The sequence below is a fragment of the Saimiri boliviensis genome, chromosome 12, assembly GCF_048565385.1.
Source record: "Saimiri boliviensis isolate mSaiBol1 chromosome 12, mSaiBol1.pri, whole genome shotgun sequence".
In the NCBI taxonomy this organism is placed as follows: Eukaryota; Metazoa; Chordata; class Mammalia; order Primates; family Cebidae; genus Saimiri; species Saimiri boliviensis.
Window position 1 is genome coordinate 72,632,841 of NC_133460.1, and position 25,750 is coordinate 72,658,590.

The 25,750-nt window shown below is 34.6% G+C and overlaps 1 protein-coding gene across 6 annotated transcripts in view; it reads right to left on the reverse strand.

Annotated features, from left to right (window-relative positions):
- Positions 1 to 25,750, reverse strand: part of ATAD1 (ATPase family AAA domain containing 1) — a 53,925-nt gene that overhangs the window by 11,368 nt on the left and 16,807 nt on the right. For 3 of the 6 annotated variants that reach the window (XR_012512875.1, XM_010333300.3, XM_074382536.1), the window contains exons 5-9: positions 25,155 to 25,190; positions 21,062 to 21,262; positions 12,021 to 12,127; positions 6,738 to 6,827; positions 3,477 to 3,527 (exon numbers count right to left, since the gene is read on the reverse strand). Coding sequence is in view for 5 of the 6 variants with exons in the window: in XM_010333300.3 (XP_010331602.1) it covers positions 3,477 to 3,527; positions 6,738 to 6,827; positions 12,021 to 12,127; positions 21,062 to 21,262; positions 25,155 to 25,190 (485 nt within the window). In the remaining variant the exon portion in view is untranslated. The remainder of the gene's footprint in view (positions 1 to 3,476; positions 3,528 to 6,737; positions 6,828 to 12,020; positions 12,128 to 21,061; positions 21,263 to 25,154; positions 25,191 to 25,750) is intronic. The other 3 variants (XM_010333301.3, XM_039465254.2, XM_003922437.4) reach the window with 3 other exon arrangements.

Here is a 25,750-nt window from a genome sequence, read left to right on the forward strand (position 1 = left end):
CTATTTAAAAAAAAATGGGCCAGACATGATGGATTATGACTGTAATCCCAGTATTATGGGAGGCTGAGGCATGTGGATCACTTGAGCTCAGTACTTTGACACCAGCCTGGCCAACATGGTGAAACCCTATCTCTGCTAAAAAATACAAAACTTAGCCAGGTGTGGTGGCGTGTGCCTGTAATCCCAGCTACTCAGGAAGCTGAGGCATGAGAATCATTTGAACCTGGAAGGCAGAGGTTGCAGTGAGCCAAGATCATGCCACTGCACTGCAGCTTGGGCGACAAAGCAAGACTCTGTCACACACACAAAAAAATGGTGTTGGGATAACTAGGTATCCGTCTAAAAAAACAAAACTAAATCTGGATTCATATTGCATATCATCTATCTAGGTAAACTCCAACTATGTTAAAGATTTAAATGTAGAACATACCAGCTGATGGAAGAACCTAAAAAGCTGTGCTGTCCTGTGTCTCCTCCCCACCAACCTGAATCTCATCTGGTCTCTTGACCCAGCTATCAATTTCAGAGGAACAACTCCTCCTCTGCAATCAGCAAAACCCAGACTGTGGACAAATTCAGGCCAAACTCAACCTAGTTTCTTCAGTAAATAATTTTAAAAGGGTGGGCCGGGGAAAGGAAGCAAGATGAGGAAAAAACCTATAACCTAAAAATTAAAAGAAACATAAAAACTATCAAATAACTGCAAATTAGGAAATTTATATGGATGTTGAGTCAAACAAATACATGGTTAAAAAAATAAAGACATTTAGAAAGAGATAATCAAGAGACTTGTACATAGACTAGATAATGAAACTAATGACTTATTGTCAACTGTTTCGTAAGTATAACATGGAAATGAGGCTAAGTTAAAAAAAAAGAATCCTTTTAGAGATAAAACAAAAATATTTACAGGTGAGATATAATGAAAAAATATAGGAAGTGTGGAAGTAGGGCATGGCTGGAGAAGAATTAGCCATAGGATTTATAGTGATTCAAGGAAGGAAGGAAACCATACAAATACAGGTATGAGAAGAATTAGCCATGGGATTTATAGTGATTCAAGGAAGGAAGGAAACCATACAAATACAGGTATTTTGATAAAAGTAGCATCTCTACTAAGGCCTATTCACTATGAGAATCTATTTGATTCCTTAGCTTATATAGTGAGTTCTAACAGTGATTTAGATATCAAGTTTGGGATAAAGAAGAATACTATGTTATTCAATTATATGTAGTTATTGAGTTTTGGGAAAATAAGTAGCAAGAGCTTAGAAAGTGTGGAAAATTCTTTTATAAACTTAGGAGTGGGAAAGGCCTTTAAATTTATATTCAAAATCTCAAAGTCATAAAGGGGGTGAAGAAAACCCTAATAAAATAAAAAAACTATGTTCTCCAATCATACCAAGGGTAAACCTCCATAATACATAAGAATTCCTACAGATTTATTATAAAAAGGAGTACTACAATAGGAAAATGGACAATATATATGAATATACAGTTCACAGAAAAAAAATTCTAATGGTTCTTAAACATAGAATATTCATTCCATCCCTAAAGAATGCAAATTAAAACTTTAATGAGATAACCATTTTTGGCCAGGTGCAGTGGCTCATGCCTGTAATTCCAGCCTTCAGAGGCCAAGGCAGGACGATTGCTTGAGTCCAGGATTCAACACTAGCCTGGGCAACACAGTAAGATCCCATGAAAAATGAATGAATGAATGCATGAATGAGCCAGGCTCAGTGATACATTCCTAGTCTTAGCTACTTGGGAGGGTGAGGCAGGAGGATTACTTGGGCCCAGGAGTTTGAGGCTGCAGTGAGCACTGATCACACCACTGCACTTTAGGGTAGGCAACAGAGAGAGAGAGATGCTATCTCCAAAAAGGAAAAAAAAACAAAGAGATAACCATTTTCTACCTATCATGTTGGCATGAAGTTCCATAACATTCTGTTGGCAAGACTATAGGAAAAGAGGGACTCTTTATTATGGGAATATGAGTAAACCAGTTGGCAATAGCTTCCAAAATTATAAACACGCTAACCTCTGATCTAGCAATTCCACTCCTGTATAATTCACTCTACTAATATTCCTGCACATGTATGAAATGACATACACACAAGGTTATTAAATACAGCATTTTTGTAACAGTGAAAGACCAGAATTAATCCAAATGTCCTTCAATGTGGCATTGATTAACTAAATTACACAATATCCATACAATGGAATCCTATGGTAGTGCAAAAACAGAGAACAGAATAAGGAAACTAGATGCTAATATGGAAAGATCTCATAGGCAAGTAAAAAAAGCAATGCATAGAACAGTGTGCATGTTTTATTCATATTTTATGTAAAAAATAAATAAAAGAAGAGAGAAATCACATATGAAGCCAGGAAACTGAGACCAGTCTGGCCAAAATGAAGAAACCCCATTTCTACTAAAAATACAAAAATTAGCTGGGTGTGGTAACACACGCCTATAATCCCAGCTACTTTAGAGTCTGAGACACGAAAATCGCTTGAACCTGGAGGCAGAGGTTGCGGTGAGCCAAGATCATGCCACTGCAATCCAGCCTGGGCTACAGAGTAAGACTCTGCTTCAAAAAAAAGAAAAGAAAAGAAAAAAGAAAGAAAGAAAGAAATATATACAGGTAAATATGAGGGAAGATTTTTCTCTGTATATTGTTAAATATACTATTTTAATTTTTAAACCATGTGACCATATTACCCATTTTAAAAAATTCTTAAACACAAAAGCTATTGAAGATTTTGATTAACCATAACTTCTTAAATTTAAACTTCAAAAAATATTGCAATTTTCAGCAACACAGGAAAGGTTAAAAAATGCAATTAAGTAAAAAACAAAATCTATAGAAAAACATGCATTTTACATAAAATCAGAGAATAGTCTGAAAATATCAGAGCATTTTAACGTACAGATACAAAAATGCATCACTCTAAAAACATAAGAAAAGTATCTTTAACTCGAATATACCATAGTTACTGAGTTACATAAGCAACCAAGAGTATTCAGGTCCAATTGAAAGGTATATCACTGCCCCAACCTTTTTGGCATCAGGAACCAATTTCGTGGAAGATGATATTTCCACAGACCCAGAGAAGTGGAGAAGGAGGGCATGGCTTTGGGATGACTCAAGTGCATTACATTTATCATTAGATTCTCATAAGACGCGAGCAACTTAGATCCCTCGCATGCACAGTTCACAATAGGGTTTGCGCTCCTAGGAGAACCTAGTGCCGCTGCTGATGTGAAAGGAAGTGGAGCTCTAGCCCACAGCTCACCTCTTACTGTGCCACCCAGTTTCTAACAGGCCATGGACCAGTACCGGTCTGTGGCTGCAGGGGCTGGGGAACGTGGGGTATATCATTCTCAGATTCCTTCCTCATTTTTCTCTAAAATAACTTTATGAACATCATATTTATAGGATGGGGAAAAAATTGTATCTTCTACTTACATTTTCATTTTTCAAGATGAGTTTCAGGATTGCTTCTCTCTGTTTTAAAGCCTAAAAGCAGGATAATTTCCAGTTAATAAATCTTTTTTAAAAAAAGATCAATTAGTATTCCTAATATTTTGTCCCTTCTAAAATATCTCTCAGTACTTACAGGAAATGACAGAAACTCTGATGAGGTCAAAGCAAGGTCTAGATTCAAGACTGTAGAGTAATTATTTGTGGTTTTCCTACTGAACTGTATCTGCTTACTCTTTATCCCCATTGCCTAGTACAATGTCTGGGAAATAACACACCTTTAATCTTTAATGTCTAAATGAATGTTTATGACTATAATGTCTTTCCTCTATAGTTTAGCAATCCTTATTTTTTTCCATTCATGTAGGAAACTCATAAAAACTCATCACTACCATAAAATTTATTATGAATAATTCAAAGAGATGGCAACAGTAACCTCTGAGTTCCTCCATTTCAACATATAACTTCTTTGACCACTAATTTACATTAGTGAATTTTTATTTAGTGCTGATGATACATTTGTTTACATGTCTGTATGCTTTTCCCCCAGTGACAATACCTATTTTTACATTATACAATAAATACAAACCACATGTAGCTCCTTTTAAAGAATCCCTCAGCTATACAGTCAATATAGATACTTTTTAAAACTATCATGGTTGAACTTATCCCTATTCCCACAAACACTGACAAAACAGAGCTACTTACAATGACTACCACATTGAATTACCTGAAAAAACAAACCAAATCCTGTTCTTTCAGTAATTCAAGTGTGTTAAGTAGGAAGGTTAATTTGATATGTTGTGTGATCACCAATAAATACTTTTTGTTAAACATTTCACTTGGAGAAAAGTTTTAAGTTAAGATTAACCATACACTTCGACATCGTAGTTACATTAGAAAAAAAACTAACCTATAATGTGTGTGTATTCACTAAAAATGGAATAAAAAGGAGGTTACAAAGTTTCTATTTCTATGTTAACACTATACAAATTTATAATAAATTTGATAAAACCTGTTACAACCCATTTCAATTACTCACACAATATATTAAATTTACAACTTTAATACTGGCTACTTTTCATGTTACTGTATCCGATGTCCTATTCTACTGTACATCAAAAACCTTAGCTGGCCAGGCACAGTGGCTTATGCCAGTAATCCTAACACTTTGGGAGGCTTAGGTGGGAGGATCCCTTGAGGCCAGGAGTTGAGACTAGCCTAAGCAACATAGTAAGACCCCCATTTATAAAAAAAAATTCAAAAATTAGCCAAACACGGTGGTACACATCTGTAGTCCTAACTACTCAGTAGGCTGAGATGGAAATATTGTTTGAGCCCAAGAGTCAAGGCTACAGCAGGCTATAACTGTACCGCTAACAAAGCAAGACTCTATCTTTACAAATAAAAATAAAAAAACCTTAACTGTCCATTGTACTATTGGCTTAATGACAGAGATTCTATAAATTATCTTCAGAACTAATGAGGTAAACAAATTTTTTAAAAAATGTTCTGATATATTGCTTACAAAATAAAATCAAAATTCTTGTGCAAAGCATATAAAGTTCACCTAAACCTAGAAGCAGTCTACCTTTCCAGCCTCCTCTCCATCGATATTCCTTGGTGTTCGCATCAAACTAATCCTAGAACCCACCATTAAACAGTGCTTCCACAACTTCTTGCCTTTGTTCATTCTGGCAGAAAAGCCCTCCCTGGTCTCACTGCCTGTCAAATTCCTACCATCCTTCAAAGTCCAGCAGGATTCTACAAATTCCATGGACTTCCCTGACAGAATATTAGTTTTCGTCATCTCAGACTCTCATGGCTCTTTAAACATACCTTAATAAAGCATATTTTACATTGTTTATTTCTGTGTCTGCCTATTCAAAACAAGTTCTTCGAGGACCAGGCCCATGTTCCATTCACCAGACCCTAGCAGGTGTCCGACACAAATTAATGATCAATAAATATTAGTCATACTAGGCTGGGCACAGTGGCTCATGCCTGTAATCCCAGCACTTTGGGAGGCTGAGGCAGGCAGATCACTTGAGGTCAGGAGTTTGAGACCAGCCTGACCAACATGGTGAAACCCTGTCTCTACTAATAACACAAAAATTAGTTGGACATGTTGGTGGGCACCTATAATCCCAGCTTATTGGGAGGTGAGGAAGGCAAGGGAGCCAAATTAATTGAAGCTGGGAGGCAGAGATTGCAGTAAGCCAAAATCACACCACTGCACTCCAGCCTGGGCAACAGAGAAGATTCTGTCTCAAAAAAAAAAAAAAAAAAAATCAGTCATACTAAATAAATTTTATAGTCTCCTACAGGATTTAAAATCTTCATTGGGTGAATTTTCCAAGAATATACACATACTTAACCACTTTATTAAAGTTGTAGCTATAGTAAAGAGTTGATAAGAGTAATTTTATAGAGGCCATAACTATCAAGTTTACTAACAAAAACAATCTGATAAATTACAGAGTATAAATGGGACAAATGATTTTTAGCCAGATTAAAAATGGAATTACAGTAAGTCCCTCTAAATGGCAACACATGTAACATGCTGATTGTATGGAACATATTTTCTACTAATAAAACCTGTTCTTTCTTCTGCAATCTGAAGGCAGACAGAATTCAAGATCTCAAGATCTGTACAAAAATTATAATGTACTGGTAAGTCATAATCATATACTAGAGGGTACTTCTTAACTAACAAAAAATGCTAAAAAGAAGGCAGAAATAGTTTAACACCATCTAAGCATCTGCATTCTTATAAACTATGATATCCACTGGAGTCATTAATCCTATCAGGGAAGCACTGACTACATCTGTCTATAATCAATCAAATAAATCCCAGTTCTTCATGCCAGGCCTTCTAAATAGAACAATTCTTTAAGCCAAATTTCTCCAATTTTATTCTATGCTAAACCAAAACTGTAATTTAGATTTTCTTATGTATCTTCCTATATAGATAACTTCCTACATCCTAAAGTAAATGACTAAAATAGCCAAGCAAACTTGAGGTAACTACATATATACTTTGAAGAGAAGCAAGTAACACTAATCGTAAGATAGAAATAAGAAAGAGTGGAAAGGACAAAGAAGCAACCATCAGGGTGTCTGCCCCATTCCTTCCCTGTCATAAATAAGTCCTATATAACAAAATATTTGTTCTTAAAATTAAAGGTAAAGGCCTATAAAAAGGTGAATATTTAACTCTTCATAATATCAATCAAGACCACCTACAGGCTGGTTGATATGAAATCTTGTAGGCATTCTTCTCATTATAGCAGAGTCAAGGTCCTGAGGACGATTGGTAGCTCCCATTACTATGACCTAAGTATATAAAGAAAACAGAAGGTATTAAATATATCAATTATACTCCTTTGAGAATGTTCTTACTAGGGCTTAGTTTAAAAAATTAAGTGGTATTTTAACTAAATCCTTTGTAAGATATCTGATTTTAATTCACTATTATTCAACTATTTACATGTATAAATTAAAGTTAATCCTAAATAGATCAAATAATAGCAAAACTGGAAAACTAATGCATTTCATTTGATGTCTTTCTAGTAATTAAAATATGTAATGTTCAGTTGCAAATAGCTACTCAGGAATTATAAAAATTTGCTTTTAAAAAACTATTGTATTTTGCAATATATGTTTGCTTAATGAATATATGCTGAATGACTGAAAGCCATTATGTTATAGCTTGGGTATACAGTTTGGAAGTGTGGGGGGACAGTTCAAGTCCTTAAATAATATTATGGAGAGAATCATTTCCCCTTAAGTCTGAAGATTCTGGTAACTGTAATAGATATTGTGTACTTTTTCTCTATATTTCACATTGTCATCTCATGGTACAATCAGCACTGCAGGTGATGACCTCTCAATGCTAAATAAAATCTCAAGTAATCAAACTTTAAAGATAACAGAGTATATGCAAACATCAAAATGCTGGGAAGAATTCTTTTTAAAAATGCTGGCAGTCCTACCAACTTCTGGGTCTATGTCACTTACTTATAAAGGATGTAGAGATTTTTTTAAAAAGGAACTCTAAAAATAAACATAAATATAAATAAAGATACATAAAACAAGATAATTTCTAAAGGACATCAATATTACCTTTACTGTTGATACTTCAGTATAACCTGGTAACAATACACATCTGCTATCCAAAATGAAATTTAATGGTATTCCATGGAAACACATTACTCTAACATCATCTTATTTCTCCCTAACAGGTTTTACGTTTCTGAAATAATCCAAATCTTATATTCTACCTCTACTCTACACTGAATGACATTCAGGAGCCTCAAATCCCAATTACTTTCAATTAACTGTGAGAGGTTGCCACCTAGAGGAAGAAAATATAAACATTTAAGTTTGAAAAATGGTTTCACAACACAATGTAGTTTGTATTTGTGTTAAGTGGTCCTAAAATCAAAATATTAATGCTCATACCTATTTTTCTTTTTTCTTTTCTTTTCTTTCCTTTTTTTTTTTTTGGTCTTCCTCTGTCTCCCAGGTAGAAGTGCAGTGTTGCCCTTATAGCTCACTATAGCCTCAATCTCGTGGAGTAAGCAATCCTCCTGCCTCAGCCTTCTGAGTAGTTTGGGACTACAGGCACATACCACTGTGCCTGGCTAATTCTTCTGTCTTTAGTAAGATGAGGTTTCACTATATTGCCTATGCTGGTCTGAAACCTCTGGGCTCAAGAGATCCTCCTGCCTTGGCCTTCCAAAGTGCAGGGATTACAAATGTGAAACATTATGCCCATCCTCTTTATTGACTTTCTACAACTCAATAAAATAAATAAAAAAGAAAAAATTTCTTCCAAATTTAAAACAAACCTCAAAAGCAAGAGAATGACTAAATGCATAAGATAATGAATATGAAAAAAAAAAATCACAAAAAGCACTGTGGTTGAGTCAATATTTGGGGGAAAAAAAGGAAAATGGACAACATTTGAAAAAATATAGAACAAAACAAAACAAAATTGAAAAACCAGTACAGAGGATGAAACACTAGAAAACAGAATCAAGGAATCCAAATAAAACTAGCAAAATATGGTCTATTGAGTATGTATAACAGATACTCATGATGAAAAAGCAAAACTGATTGAAATCACTTGTAGTTTCACATAAAGAAGCAAATTTTAAGGAGTGATTTTCAGCAAAAACAGGTAACTTTTACATATATATTAATTCTATTTAATACAAATGAGCTAAAATTTAAAACAGAAAGTGACAGTAATTTTTTACTACTTAAGCAACAAAATCAATGCTCCTTTTAGGTATTAGTTGTTCAAACGTTGTTTTGAGATGGAGTCTTGCTCTGTTGCCAAGGCTGGAGTGAAATGGTGAAATCTAGGCTCACTGCAACCTCCACCCTCCCAGGTTTAAGTGATTCTCCTGCCTCAGCCTCCTGAATAGCTGGGATTACAGGCAACTGCCACCATGCCTAGCTAATTTATATTTTTATATATATATATATATTTTTTTGTTTTGTTTTTGTTTTTTTTAGTAGAGACGGAGTTTCACCAGGTTGACCAGGCTGCTCTCAAACTCCTGACCTCAGGTGATCCACCCACCTAAGCCTTTTAAAGTGCTGGGATTACAGGCATGAGCCACTGCTCAGCCAGTTGTTCAAATTTTTAAGAAATCTTTATTTTCTGTTCCTGCATTCATTTGCTAAAAATCATGGCCTTCAGCTTCGTCTGGAGGAGGGAGAGGATCAGGAAAAATAACTAAAGGATACTAGGCTTAGTATCTGGGTAAGAAATAATCTGTACAAGAAAACCCCAAGACAAAAGTTCATCTATGTAACAAATGTGAACATGTACCCCTGGATTTAAAATAAAAGTTTAAAAAAGAATCTTTAAAACAAAACGTGAAGATAATTTTTATATTTTTACGTATTTTACATATTTTTATATTTCACATTTAAAATAATCAAACCTAAATTTACATCTCAAAACTTTATCAATGAATACCCTAAAAACACTATCTTTTTATGTCTCATGTCTCTCAAGATGAAGAATATGTCATCAATTACTAAGGTTTCCAGAAACAGTGATGGGTTTTATTCTCTATTTCTGTTTCCTTGGTGACCATATCATATTACAAGAAAGCTAGCTAGGGTACTGGGCTCTATCCATAATCACAGAAAAGACAATTCTAGAGAAGAGCTAACTAGTTCACATGCAAGTAGAACATGTCTAAAACAATTACTCAAAAATTAATAATATCAACTTTAACCTCCCCCCAAATAAAATAAAGGTCAAAAAGTTACTGCAGTTTAATAAACAGCAGCATCTTCATTTGCTCTCTCAAATCAAAATTCATCATAATAAAAACAGTAATTGCTATTAGCACAGTAAGGAATTTTGGTTCTGAGAACTCTGTTGCAAGTTATGCTGTACCAGAATCATACTGTGGAGCTCTGGAGGAAGTGACTCTGTAGAATCCTTCATCCAATTGCCTCTATATCCCCTGCTGAAAATAGTTGAACACTAAGTTCTGATAGGGTATGTAATATTAAGATATTTTCTCTTACATGGGCTAACTATCCAATTGTCTAAGTGCTCTAAGTATTATTTCTCAGGGGGAATAGTTTTTGGCAACCTGTACATGAGTCCCATTGATAAACCCTACAGGTTTATAAAAACCGATTATTAATGGAAAATGTTTCTATTAATGTTACCTAAATTTATCTATGTTATACTTTCTTCTCCAATCATTCAACAAAAGCTAAAGACTGTATTCCTCTATATTTTCACAAACATAATATAGAAGGAGGACATGAGACTTTAATTTTCTTCTTGAGAATGATGTTCAGACTTTGACTTATGGTAATGTGGTGGGGTTAAGAGATCCTTAAACCCCATGGACACAAAAAATAAAATATTTAAAAGACTCAAATAAATTAACCTACAATTTTGCAAAGAACTAAAGGAATTAAGCTAAGGTTGACAACAGGGCCTATGCACTTAACTGAGATTAATTCCTCAAAACAATTCTGGGGTAGGTACCATTCTTCCCTTTTTATAAATATTATTCCCTCTATACAGATACAGGGTGATTATAAAATTTGGCCAAGGTCACACAGCTAGTTGATGCCAGGGTTCTGATTTTCTAATCCAATTAGAAACATGAGTAAAAAGCAAGAACCTATCAAAACTGACTTGGTAGATCTGAAAAACAATCTAGAAGAATTTCTAAAACTGAAAAATATAATACTTGAAATAATAAGCTCAATGAAAGAGTCAGATAGCAGAAGAGCTTCAAATGAACCAGAAGAAAGGAAAATAAATTATGAAAGACACAGCACAAAAAGACAGAAAATATGAAAGACACGTTAAAAGTTTAAGACATGAAATAGGTCAGGCACAGTGGCTCAGCCTGTAATGCCAACACTATGGGAGGCCAAAGTGGGCAGACTGCTTGAGCTCAGGAGTTCGAGACCAGCCTGGCCAACATAAAATTAGCCAGGTGTGGTGGTGCACATCTGTAACCCCAGCAACTTGAGACTGAAACAGGAGAACTGCTTGAACCTGGAGGGCAGAGGTTGCAGATCATGCCACTTTACTCCAGCCTGGGCGACAGAGTAAAACTCTGTCTCAAAAAAAAAAAAAAAAAAAAAGAAAGAAAGAAAGAAAAAAAAGAAAAAGAAAAAGGAAAAAGGAGAGAAAATACTAAAGTTAAAAATAAAAGAACACTGTTAACTTTTCCAGGAGATATAAGTGATTCATTAAAAAAAAAAAAAAAAAAAAAAAAAAAGGAAAATGGTTCTAAGATGTTTATTTCCAGCAATCTGGCTAAAAAAAAACAAACATGCTAGATTAATGTCTTTTTAACTTTCTTTTAAACCACTAGGCTGACAAGAAAGTATGGAATATTCAGAGACCAAAAACTAAATGAAAACTGGAAACCAAAGAGGAAAACTGAAAAATAAAGCCCATACAGAAGGAAGAGAAAAAGCTTAGGATACAAGTCTGTATTGTATAAAACTGGGAACCTAAAGATAGGCATGGGTGACAAGATGTGAGAAACTGTTGTCAGTTTCAGCTACTAATGAACTCTGTCAAATGAAAATGAGGGAAGTGACTAAGAACTGAAAGTAAAGAGTACAAGGAATTATGGTAAAAGTCAGAAGTAAGAGTTGAGGAAAAGAGAAAATAATTTTTTTTTAAATGTACACTATACCCACAGACACTAGTCACTTACTCTCTTTGGCACTGCAGGTTCTGAAAATTCCAAGGAGAAGCTTTACTCTGATGTTTTCTCTTCTGTTGCATCTGTTTCAGGCATTTAGGCAATCTACCAATGTTTTGGTAGACACAAAGTCCTCAAATTGGATAAAGCTTATACAAACCATATTCTTTTGGATCCTTATCACTTAGTCATAAGTGTAAATCATTATGAAAAAAAAAAAAAAGAGTACAAAAGCATAGTAAGTAGCCCACCAAATTTTCTATTAAAAACAAAAAAAACCAACACAGGTTGAGGGCGGATTTTGTTCAAATACCTGGCAGCTGTGATCAGTATCCAATCCATCCCAGAGACTCATAAACTGAGCTTTCATCATGGCTGTAGCTTCATGGTCAGAACTTGAACGGTTTCGTAGAAAGGAGTCTAGAAGTAAAACATCCTTAACCTTAGAAATTAAGAATAAATTATTTATCCCCCCTCAAACTTTTTTTTTTTTTTTGAAAAGAGTCTCACTCTGTTGCCCAGGCAGGTGTGAAATGGCACAATTAAAGGACACTGCAACCTCGAACTCCCAGGCTTAAGTGATCCTCCTGCCTCAGTCTCTCAAGTAGCTAGGACTACAGGTACATGCCACCGTGCCTAGCTAATTTTTTTTTTGGTTGTAAAGACAGGATTCACTATGTTGCCAAGGCTGGTCTTGAACTCCTGGTCTCAAGCGATTCTCCTGCCTCGGTCTCTCAAAGTGCTGGGATTATAGGCATTAGCCACCATGCCTAGCCTTATTTTATTTACTCTACATAATTTAAAATGTTCCTAACACAAGGAAATGATAAATGTTCGAAATGATGGGTATTCTAATTGCCCTGATTTGATCACTATAGTATATAGAGACATTTTGTCACTCTGTACCCCATAAATATGTGCAATTATTATTACTTCTAAAACGGAGTTTCGCTCATTGCCCAGGCTGGAGTGCGATGGCACAATACAGCTCACCACAACCTCTGCCTCCCAGGTTCAAGGGATTCTCCTGCCTCAGCCTTCCGAGTAGCTGGGATTACAGGTATATGCCACCACGCTGGGCTAATTTTGTGTTTCTAGTAGAGAGGGGGTTCCTCCATATTGGTCAGGCTCACCTCAAACTCCCAACCTCAGGTGATCCGCCCGTCTCAGCCTCTCAGAGTGCTGGGATTACAGGCGTGAGCCATGGTGCCCAGCCATATGTGCAATTATTATGTCAATTAATAAAAAGAAAATATGAAAAGAAAAAATTGTTGAAAACTCTACAAAAGATTACAAAGAAATTAGGCTGTGTATTTTAGACATTCTGGTATAATAAACTTGGTAAATTATTAGGCAAAATAAAACACGATCATTCATAATTTCATTTCTTCTCTAAAAATAGGTTCATGACAACATATGTAAAAAAAACAAAGGATCTAGTACTGAGAGGCTGAAAGAGTTAAGTGTAACCTTGGAGGAATGCCTGTGCATTTTTCCTCTAACTTTCTAGGTCATCTGAACCCTATGTGTTCTTAGTTATGGGATCACATACTTTTTTCTCACGTAGTTTCCTGGTACAAACAAAAATGACATGGAAAAATGCATAAAACACTATTAAGCAGAAAAATGTAAGACAGAAAATGATTTAAAACATATGCTAGAATAAACATACATATGTTATACATGGTAAAAAGCTTTTATGGAAATATACCAAAATGCTAGTAACATTGGTTAGAGCTCAGGGATGGATTTAAGGACAAGTTTAACTTTCTTTTCAAAATTATTTTCTGACTTCCAAATTATATACAATGAACACAAAATGCTTTTTCAGAAAAGGGGAAAACATTTTCTTTTTGAATATAAGACTGAAAGGTGCCACATCCTAAGAATTAAAAAAAAAAAAAAAAAAAAAAACAGTAAAAATAAATCTAGGATTTTCTAGTATAGTCCTCACTTCAAGTGTTTTGCCTTATATCCCTATAAATTACTTGCATTTCTGAGTACCTACTACATTTCAGCACTGAAACTACAACTCAAACTTTATCAATTATACATGGAAATGGCACAAATATGTCTTGTAATGTGCTATGTCCACGCTTTTGAAAAACATTTTTTATAAAAAGTAATTCCAGCAAAAACAAATTACCACAACATATGAGAGTCCTGAAATGGCGAACATATATCCTAGGTTTACTTAAATTTTCAATTTTGTAAAATCTGCCCTATTATTAGATTATAATTCAAATTAACCCAACTATTCTGAAGGTGGAAAAACCAGTCATTTTAAAACTCCCTAATTTTTAAAGATAAATTTAAAATTCAACTGCCTACTTAATCTTCTAATCTTCACTATCAATAAGTGGTTGTGGCAAGATATTTACTTAAAATAATGTGAAAAACTTAAAATGCTATATATAAATAACTATATCAATAATTGTGAGTAGATTAGAGTCTCCAAGTACATGATTAAGGTATTAGACTAAATTTAAAAAAAAAACTCAAGACAGGCAGACTACTGAAGCCAGTGGTTCAAGACCAGCCTGTGCAACATGGCAAATCCCCTCCTCTATTCAAAAAAAAAAATTTTTTTAACTATATGATGCTTAGGAGAAACATATTATAAACAAAAGAACTCAGAATGATCAAAAAACAGAAAATGACAGGTTGAGTATCCCTTCCTTAACCAAGATGCTGAGAACTTAGAAGTGTTTCCAATTTGAGATTTTGGAATATTTGCATATACATGAGATATCTTGGGGATCGAACCCAAGTCCAGATATGAAATTCATTTATGTTTTATATATACCTTATACACATAACATGAAAGTAATTTTATACAGCATTTTAAATAATTTTGTGCAAGAAACAAAGTTTTAACTGAGTGGTTTTTTTTTGTTTTTTTTGTTTTTTTTGAGACGGAGTTTCGCTCTTGTTAACCCAGGCTGGAGTGCAATGGCACAATCTCGGCTCACCGCAACCTCCGCCTCCTGGGTTCAGGCAATTCTCCTGCCTCAGCCTCCTGAGTAGCTGGGATTACAGGCACACGCCACCATGCCCAGCTAATTTTTTGTATTTTTAGTAGAGACGGGGTTTCACCATGTTGACCAGGCTGGTCTCGATCTCTTGACCTCGTGATCCACCCGCCTCGGCCTCCCAAAGTGCTGGGATTACAGGCTTGAGCCACCGCGCCCGGCCTTAACTGAGTTTTGATTGTAATCTGTTATATGAGGTCAGGCATGAAAATCTTCCACTTGTGGCATCAAGTTGGTGCTCAAAAAGTTTTGAATTTTGGATCACTTTGTATCTTGATTTTTTGGATTACAGATTTTCAATCTGTATCTGCAAACAGGAACAAAAAAAGTTGGATAAATTTTTTTGAAAAAGGAAATGCACATCTGACAAATGGTGCTGGAGCAACTGGACATTCCTGGGCCAAAAAAAAACTGGTCGACACAGACTTTGTAATTTTCACAAAAAATTAACACAAAATGGGTCACAAATCTACATGTAAAACACAAAATCATAAAACTTTTAGGAAATAATACAGAAGAAAATCAAGGTGACCTTAAACTTGGTGATTAATTTTTATATGTAACACCAAAAGCATGATACATCAAAGAAAAAAATGTCTAAGTTGGACTTAAACTTCCTGGCCGGGTGCAGTGGCTCACATCTGTAATCCCAGCACTTTGGGAGGCCAATGCAGGTTATCACTTGAGCTCAGGAGTTCAAGACCAGCCTGACCAACATGGTGAAACTTCAACTCTACTAAAAATACAAACTTAGCTGGGTGTGGTGGCACGTCTCTGTAATATTCACTACTTGGGAGGCCAAGGTAGAAGAATAACTTGAATCCAGGAGATGGAGGCTGCAGTGAGCCAAGATCATGCCACTGCACTCCATCCTGGGCAACAAGAGTGAAATTCCATCTCAAAAAATATATATAAAATAAACAAGATAAAATTCCTGCTCTGTGAAAGATACTACTAAGAAAATAAAATGACAAATCACAGACTGGCAAAAAAAAACCTGCAAACATGTACCTGGTAAAGGACTTGTACCCAAAATATAAAAATAAAAAATAAATAAATTATAAACAATAAAATAATTTAATTGTTGTTCCCAATACAAATAAATGATAAATCTTTGAGGTAATGGATATTCCAATTAGCTTGATTTGCTCACTGTACTGGTACCTCGTACATACGTACAATTATGTATCAATTACAAAATTTAAAAATCAATACAATAAAAAATATTACAATTTTTTTTAAAGGGCAAAAAAATTTGAGCAGACACCTCAACAAAGATACACAGATGACAAGGCATATGAAATGATGCTCAACATGTCATTATGAAAATGTAAATTTAAAAAATGAGAAATTATTAGATACCTACATACCTATTATAATAGATACAATCCCAAAAGTTGATAAACCCAAATGCTAGAAGATGTATAGCAACAGGAACCTCAGTTATTGTTGGTGGAAATGCAAAATTGTACAGCCACTTTGGAGGACAGTTTGCTAGTTTCTTACAAAACTAAACACTGTTTTACCATATGATTTAGCTATTATGCTCCTTGGTATTATTTTACCAATTGAGTTACAACCTTGTGTCCACAGGAAAACCTATACACGAATGCTGTTAGCAGCATTATTCCTAATTGCGCAAAAGATGATGTCATTTAACAGATGAATGGAACAAACTGTGGTACATCTACATAACAGAATATTATTTAGTAATAAAAACAAGCTAACAAATCATGAAAAGAGATGGAAGAAACTTAAATGCATATTGCTAAAGAAGCCAGTCTAAAAAGATTACATACTGTATGATTCTAATTGTAACATTACAGAAAAGGTATAACTATAGAAACAGTAAAAAGATCAGTGGATGCCTGCAGTTTGGGAGGAAAAGGGAAGGACAAATATGGGAAGGATACTATTGTGTATCAAATTATAATGATAGATAAACAGCATGCTTTGTCAAAGTCCATAGAACTGTACAACGTAAAGAATGAACCTTAAATTATGGACTTTGGTTAATTACAATGTATCAATACTGATTCATTAATAAATGTCTCACACTAGTATTAACACTAGGAGAAACTATATATGTGGTGGACATATGGGAACTCTACGATTTCTGCTCAATTCCGCAAACTTAAAACCATTATTAAAAACAAAGTCTACTAATTTATTTTAGAAAAGGTTAATGAAGATCTGAGGTTGCAAGAAACAAAGAAAAAAAAAATCCCATAGTTCAGAAAAAAGGGGAACTAAGAGTTGGAAAAACTTCATGCGATTATACTACTGTATGTGTGTTTGTATACACAGCAGGTATGTATACAGACATATACAAAGCATCAAAAGGTTCTGCTTTATTGTTAACATCCACAGACAGGCTGAAGCCAAGATACTTGGAAGGATTAACACTCACACAGGAAGTGTAGAAAAGAAAAAAATCTGCTCTTCACTGTGCAAAAAAGTTTGTCCATCTTTGCCTGGGCTCTGAGGGATAAAAATGTCTTCCCTACAGATAAAAAAACTAGGACCACAGGGGGTCTCATTCAGGTATGAAGTCTAACTTTGTACTACCATTCAGTCCGGGAACACACAAACTGAGAAACTGTTCTGAATGATCAGACTCCTGAAGCTCTAAGCAGAGGACAGAAAAAGTACTCCGGATCTTCATAGGCAACAAATAATTCTCATATAAAAACAAGCCTAAGGCCGGGCGTGGTGGCTCAAGCCTGTAATCCCAGCACTTTGGGAGGCCGAGGCGGGTGGATCACGAGGTCAAGAGATCGAGACCATCCTGGTCAACATGGTCAAACCCCGTGTCTACTAAAAATACAAAAAATTAGCTGGGCATATTGGCGCATGCCTGTAATCCCAGCTACTCAGGAGGCTGAGGCAGGAGAATTACCTGAACCCAGGAGGCGGAGGTTGGGATGAGCCAAGATCGCACCATTGCACTCCAGCCTGGGTAACAAGAGTGAAACTCCGTCAAAAAAAAAAAAAAAAAAAAACAAGCCTAAAGCCATCTAATGTTATAAATGACACAAGGAAACAAACCACTATAAAAAAAAAAGAGTCAACATAAAGTAAAATTAGAATTTCAGAACAGAGCAATTCAAATATAAAAATGGTATGTTTAAAATTCTAAAGCTATAAAAGGAATTGCAATTCTAAAAGAGCAAGCTACAGTAAAAAAGGGAAACATTTTATAAAGAACCAAACAGAACTTCTAAAGTTCAAATATAATCAACAAAACACAAACTCAATGGTTGAAAGATTAAATATAGCCAAGGAAAGAATTGCTTTTTCTGTTAAGTTGTACCATTATTTTATGTACAAACAAGAAACTTAAAATGCTGCCAACTCAACTATAACATGCTATCCCAATTTCAAAGATGTTAAAATGTAAAAAACAAAACAGTATGTCTTAGAATTGATGAAATACAGTACAGAACTAAATGACAGGCTGTAGAAATGACTCAAAATGAACGAGATGAGGAATTTTTTTTTTAAAGGTGGGATCCTGTTCTGTTGCCAGGCTCCAGTGTGGTGGTATAACCTTGGCTCACTGAATATCCTTAATCTCCTGGGCTCAAGTGATCCTTTCACCTCAGCCTCCCAAGTAGCTGGTATTACAGGCATACATTACCACACCTGACTAATTTTTGTATTTTTTTTCGTAGGTATGGGATCTCACTATGTTGTCCAGAATGGTCTTGAATTTTGGGACCCAAGTAAACCTCCTGCCTTGGCCTCTCCAAGTACTGGGATTACAGGTGTGAGCTACCACAGTTTTTTTTTTTTTTTTTTTTTTTTTTCCAATGGGAGCATTGCAACCAAAGATATACAATGGCTGAGAAATCCTCCAGAATTAACGAAAGTCACGCATCCTCAGATAAAAAAAAGCCACCATAAGGCTTAGCAGGCTAAATGAAAATAAATGCAGACCCAGAAAAAAAACATATTTAAACAGCAGAATGATATAGAAATCTAAGAGCAACTAGAGAGAAATGACAGATTACTTACAAATACAAGGCAATAAGGAGAATTCTCAAAAGCAATAACACTGGAAAGATAAGAATGCAACAGCATTGTAGCTTTAAGATGCTGAAAATCATTCTGTATCATTTAAGAGAGAAGGCAGAATTAACACATTTTCACACACAGAAAGAATCCACTCTTTGTACAAACTTTGCTGAAAGAACTTTGAAAGACTTCAGTAAAAAGAAAGTTAAATCCAGAAAAGACAAGATCGAAGAAGCAATGGTGAGCAAAATACCTAGCAAACGTGGCAGGAAACAAGTAATGCCAGTATAAAATAACAATTAATATAGAAGGTATAAGAAAAATTAAAAAATGTTTAACAATAACAAGAGATGAGATATTATTATTACCTAAGAGTTCTAAGTTCTCTATATTATTTGGGAGGAGAATAGAGATTACCTTTGACTTTTAAGTTGTATTCTAAATATTTCACTAAAGTAAAAGAATGTAGCAAGAAAAAGGAAATAAAGCGAAAAAACAAAAAAAAAGTCTATTAGACCGGTAAATTAAAAGCAAAAAATAATGCAGCAGCAATAAATCGGCTAGGCATCATAATCCTAGCACTTTAGGAGGCTGAGGTAGGAGGATCACCTGAGCCCAGGAGTTTGAGATCAACCTAGGCAAGATAGTGAGACCTTGTCTCTACAAAAAGATTAAAACATTAGCAGGGCATGGTGGCACATGCCTGTATTCTCAACTACTTGGAAGGTTGAGGTGAGAGGATCACTTGAGCCAGGAAGGTCAAGGCTGCAGTGAGCCATGATTGTGCCACTGCAATCCAGCCTGGGTGACAAGAGCGTGGAAAAAAAAAAAAAAGGAAAAGAAACCTGAATATCTCAGCTATCATAATACAATCAAACTAACCACACTTCCCAGTTAAATACAGACTTAAATTAAAATTTTTAAAAAATCTAGCTATCAGGCCAGGTGCAGTGGGTCACACCTATAATCCCAACACTTTGGGAGGCCAACGCGGGGTGGACTGCTTGGTCCCAAGAGCTTCAGACCATCCTGGGCAACATGGGGAAAACCTAACTCTACAAAAAAAAATACAAAGATTAGTGGGTTGTGGTAGCACACACCTGTGGTCCCAGCTACTTGGGAGGCTGAGGTAGGAGATTCACTTGACCCTGGGGAGGTTGAGGCTGCAGTGAGCCACGATCGCGCCATTGTATTCTGCCTGGGTAACAGAGTAAGACACTGTCTTACAAAAAAAAAATCTAGCTATGTGTTCCTCTGTTCAAGATGCACACTGAAATAACTGGAGTAAACTGATGAGAAAAGATATATAAAGCAAACAAGTAACCAAAACAAAGCTATACTATATATCTATTATCTATTTTTCTCTCTACATATGGTTACATAGCCTATCATACTAAATGTAACTATAATAAAATATAATTCAAAACTATGGTAATAATGCTATATAAACATATATAGCTATACTAATATGATATTAGTATTGTGATATATATTTATATATACATTATACCAGGAACAGAACGAAAATATCGACCCATAAAATATATCAAGAGTTCATTAATATAAAAGTCACGACATATATAGCAAAGGATAGTCTATCTAGTTGACCTTTTGGAAAAGAATAAAATTAGATTCTTACCTCGTGCTATACGTAATTTTTAAAAAGAGAACATTTATGGGGATAGTGAAGGTATTTGTAAACTAGTTACAAAAAGTATAAATCACAAAGGCAAAATAGTGAATATAGCCAAATATTAAACTGCAAAAAAAAAAAACTATCAGGAATAAAGATAAACAGACTAGAAAATAGTTGTAATCATCATAAACATCAGCAAAAGAAAAATGCAAGTACTCCAAAGAAATACTGGCAATTCACAAATAAGAAAACTCAAATGGCTAATCAAAATGCTTAAAGATGCCCAAATTTACCAGCAACCAGGAAAACATAAATAAGTATAACAACTTTAAAGAAATTGTAATCCAGGGAGGTTGAAGATAGGTAATCGCACAACCAAATGATTCCAACTTCTAGGTATCTTTCCTGGACAAACATATATACATGAGAAAACATGTACGTGGATGTCCATGGCATACTGTTTGTAACAGAGAAAAGACAGGAAAACCTATCAAGTAGGGGAATATATAGTCTATGTTCATTCTACAACACAGAAATTATACATACGTAATTATGATGTTATGTTTTTTTTTATTAATATGAACTAATGAATGTTAAAAACTAAGTCTGGTTTTCTAAATACCTTTACAAATGGCCTTTAAAAATACTCACACAGAAAACATAACATACCTATTTCATCTATAAAGATGATGGATGGTTGTAGCTTTATGGCAAGGGAGAAGACAGCAGCAGCCAATTTTTGAGATTCTCCATACCACTTATCAGTCAGTGTTGAAGGCTGAAGGTTAATAAATCGACAGCCTGCTTCTTTGGCTGTGGCCTTGGCAATCAACGTTTTACCACAGCCTGGAGGCCCATAGAGAAGAACGCCTGGAAATGAATATGCTATTTTATTATTACGTTTAAGGAATATTTGCTTTAATTTACATGATAATCAACAGAAAATTAATTCTTCCCACAAACAACTTTTCCAATATTCAATTCTGCTTTTATTTAATCTTGTTTATAGTAGATAAGGCAGGAGAAAGGAAGATGCCATATTTTAAGCTCAATGTCAGTTAAGAGCATGTATTTGGAGATTACAGCACCCTGTGCCTTTTCCCTTCATGAAAAGGTTCAGTTCAAGTGTTCACCTTCACATCCAAATTCATACCACTTTATCAACAGTTGACAAACAAAATCTAAGGCCCTCCACCTTCACAAGCAAACAGAGCCCCACAGTGCTTTGACATTAGCCTACAGAAGGTAAACAACTGCAAAACAGATTGTGGCAAACACTGTTTTACTGTTGCTCAAAGATTAAGTTTTAGCCAAAGGACATATGCCTTTTTCTAAACAGACAATCTTTCCTAAAAGAAACAGAAATTATCAGTCACTCTTGTTTTAATTTCCAAAGAAATTAAGAATAAAACTATTATTAACCTATGGTCTCCATTAACAGCATTTTGCTGCTACAATTTAAGGTAACATTTTTAATATAAGGGATCTAGAGGTTGGGATCTTTTTTGGAAAACACCATCAACTGTTTCTCAATTAAAATGAGATAGGATTTTCTAAATTTAATAATATTAATATATAATACTAAAACTATAATTTACTAAATTACTAAATTTAGTACTAAATGATTTAGTACCTAAACTTAGTACTAAAATGGTTATTAAAATAAACCATCTACAGACAGCCCAACAAAAACTGTTAGTAGGCAGATCTCTCAAAATATTTGCTTAATTTGAAGCTCAACTTTTCTTATAAAACAGGATTTTTTTAAAATGCCATCTATATAGATGGCACACTAGGGTAAACTGGAAGAAATCTGGAGATGTCCAAAATTTTTTTATATATATAATAAAAATAAAGTTCAAAATGAGAAGAAATAATTTTGAATGAAATTTCCCAAAAAAAACTCAATTTTTTTAAAAAAATAAGAAACCTGTACCTGATTCCATAACTCATTTTATTTTACACATCAAACACTTCAAAATAATGTTCAAGCTCTTCCTCAAGCATACATAGATTTTTCTATTGGTCTTTATAATTCCTGAAGATTCAAGTTCTAACACCAATGAATCCAAGTTTAATCATATTAAACTAAACTTTTCTAAAGCTGACTTTTAAATTTAAACTCATAAGCTTTACCAATATATGTCTATACTTTCAAGCACTCTGAAAATTTTAGTTAAGTTCACTTACATGCTTAAAATTTGGTTAAGTCAGTTATAATTTGAACCTTCTACTGACACTTTATTTTTGGATGGTTCATGTGAATAAACAATAAAGAATAGTAATCTAAAACCAGTTAATTTAAAGCTGAAAACATATGGGATGATTATTGCAGATACTTGGAATTATCATTAATTTTATCATTTTGATCACATAATTTAATTTTGAATGCATATCCATTAGAAAACTTTTCTATACACGTTACTTAAATCTCGGGGTTTTTACACTGTTACACATAGAAATTTCCTTAAAAAAAAAATTAAATTTCCAGGTTTTTAGAACAAAATATTTACGTAAAAGCCCTCCATATTTTGACTTTGTAGCTACTCTACAACTTCATAAACGTATTCGGTGCTTTTAGAATGTTGTGTTCATTTCAAATTATTCATTTATCATTTTGAATATCTTCTTTCTAGTAGTTCAGTTTTGTTTCTCAGCAGGATTAAGTTTTTTCCAAATATTCCTCTTCAAGAATTACAATTAGTGTTATTAACTGAGCAGTTACAAGTGTCTGGAGCGTCTAAAGATTCAACATGCAAAGAAAGCTTTTGGCTATCCTAACTTTCTGGAGATAGGCTATAACAGATAAGGTATACAAGCTGTCAATACACCCTTCTTGACATGGATTGTTAGTCTTATAATTATTCAGTAAACTGCTTTATCTCCAGTCCTGTATATATGTCACTTTACACTAAAATTCATGTTGGCTCATCTGACACGTTATCAGTGAGCCTAGAGATAACATTATTTGGAGTGGCACCTTTTCTATATACTTTCCTAAAATAGTCTCACAGTGTTAATATTTATGATGGATGACAAACAAGTGCTGCAAATGAATGTGAGGCATTTGGCTTTAATTATTAGCTTTGCAACCTTTAAATTAGTTGCTTGAGCTTAATCTGATACTTTTACAACCAACTTCAACAAATAAAAACTCTGTGTTTATTATCTTATGCTTTGTAGAGGCTTAAAAATTTAAATCCCTTTTTAAGAAGGATGTTTTTGTTAATGGCCTTACTTAGTAAGTTCTTATATGCAAATAAAAGATTTCAGAAGAGGCTGGGCACAGTGACTCACACCTGTAATCCTAACACTTTGGGATGCCGAGGCAGAAGGATTACTTGAGCCCAGGTGTTCGAGACCAGCCTGGGCAAAGTGAGACCCTGCCTCTACAAAAAATTAAAACATTAAGTGGGCATGGTGGTACATGCCTTGCAGTTCCAGCTACTCAGGACCTAGAGGCAGAGGGATCATTTGAGCCCAGGAGGCTGCAACAGTGGGCTACAGTTACGCCACTACACTTCAGCCTGGGTAACAGAGTAAGACTGTCTCAAAAAAAAAAAAAAAAAAAAAGGATAAGGAAGATAAAAAGTACTGGGACAAACAAATCTAACTTTGAGATAATACTCTTTTGCAACAAATAGTCCACCTTATATTTGGTGACTAACTTTTTCCTTTTTTAGACAACAATTCATTGGCTTTAATATAAAATTTGTCCTATTGGTGCAAAAATAAACATCTATAAAAATCTGCTTAAATATAAAGTTGAGGAGAATATGGGTCTTTATAATCTCAGAAAACCTAGGCTTATAATTTTTCCTTAGGTTATTCAGATTTTAAAGAATGCACCAAAACATTAAGTATGATAACATTCACAAATATAATAAAATTTACATGGCAAAATAACAATACAGAATTCAGACGTTTACAGAGGAAGTCATATGGTATTCCAATGGAATTTTGTTGGAATTTTAACTGTTGTAAATTTTGTAACGTTTGGGGGAAAAGATCACTTTTTAAATATTACCATCAGTTTCTTATGTATGACATTTCCCTGTCATTAATTAGTGGCATGATGGTGTGCATTAGCTTCAACTATATACATATATATATATGCAATCTTATTGGTTACCTATGGTCTCATGCACTGCATGGATACTGCATAATGTCATTCTCAAACTATCTTTTTGTACTCTCTGTGAAGCAGTGATCACTTTCAGCTCAGATAACAATAAACTGTCTCAGAATAACAGGAAATTGCCAATAACTCTAGTCTAGGTAACCTATTTCCAGTTCCAAAATGGAACAAAAAGGGATGCATCTGATTTTACCCTCTGCTTCTATAAACTAATATTCAATGTATGCTGAAAGTCAAAAAGTAAATTAATGATCCTCAAAACTGTTATCCTTGATTAAAAATTGTCCAAAAACCTGCCGGGTATGGTGGCTCACGCCTATAACCCCAGCACTTTGGGAGGCCAAGACAGGTGGATCACGAGGTCAAGAGATTGAGACCATCATGGCCAACATGATGAAACCCTGTTCTCTACTAAAAAAATACAAAAATCATAATAAACTAAAGTGTTTTGTTAGGAAAAACTATAGGCAGTGTTGTTATTTCAGAAAGCAAAAAGAAATGCCTAATAGCTTTGTTGTTTTAATACAAAGAAAAGGTCATTTTTGCTGTTAACTGTCACCCTCCACTTTCCAGAAACAAAAATTACGTACTTCATAAACATGCACAGGTATAGGCTTCAGTTACCTTTGATATGTAAATTAATCCACTTTACTGATATAGCTGCAAATTTAGAAAATTATAAGCATTAAAATTTAAACATACATAATGCTATTTTTATATTTTTAAAGATCCACTTTTTTGAAAAATCAATGTGACTAATAATTTGAGTTGTCTTGACTAACAACATATATCAAACCCATCTAATTTTGGCAATACATTAGATAGGAGCTTCTGCTAGAGGAAAATAAGCTGTCTCATGGAATTTGGATCTGAAAGCCATAGTAACACACACACATCTCCCTCACTGTAAATTATGTACACTTCATCTTAATCACCTTTAACAAGCCTTAAGCATGACAGAAATATCTGCACAAGCTGGGTGCCATGCCTGTAATCCCAGGATTTTGGGAGGCCAAGGCAGTTGAAGGACTTGAACTCGGGAGTTTAAGACCAGCCTGAGCAACCTGGTAAAACCCTGTCGTTACCAAAAACACAAAAAAATGAGCCAGGCATGGTGGAGCGTGCCTGTGGTCTCAGCTACTCAGGAGGCAGAGGCTCAGGTGGGAGGATCACTTGAGCCTGGGAAGTGGAAGTTGCAGTGAGCTAAGATCATGCCACTG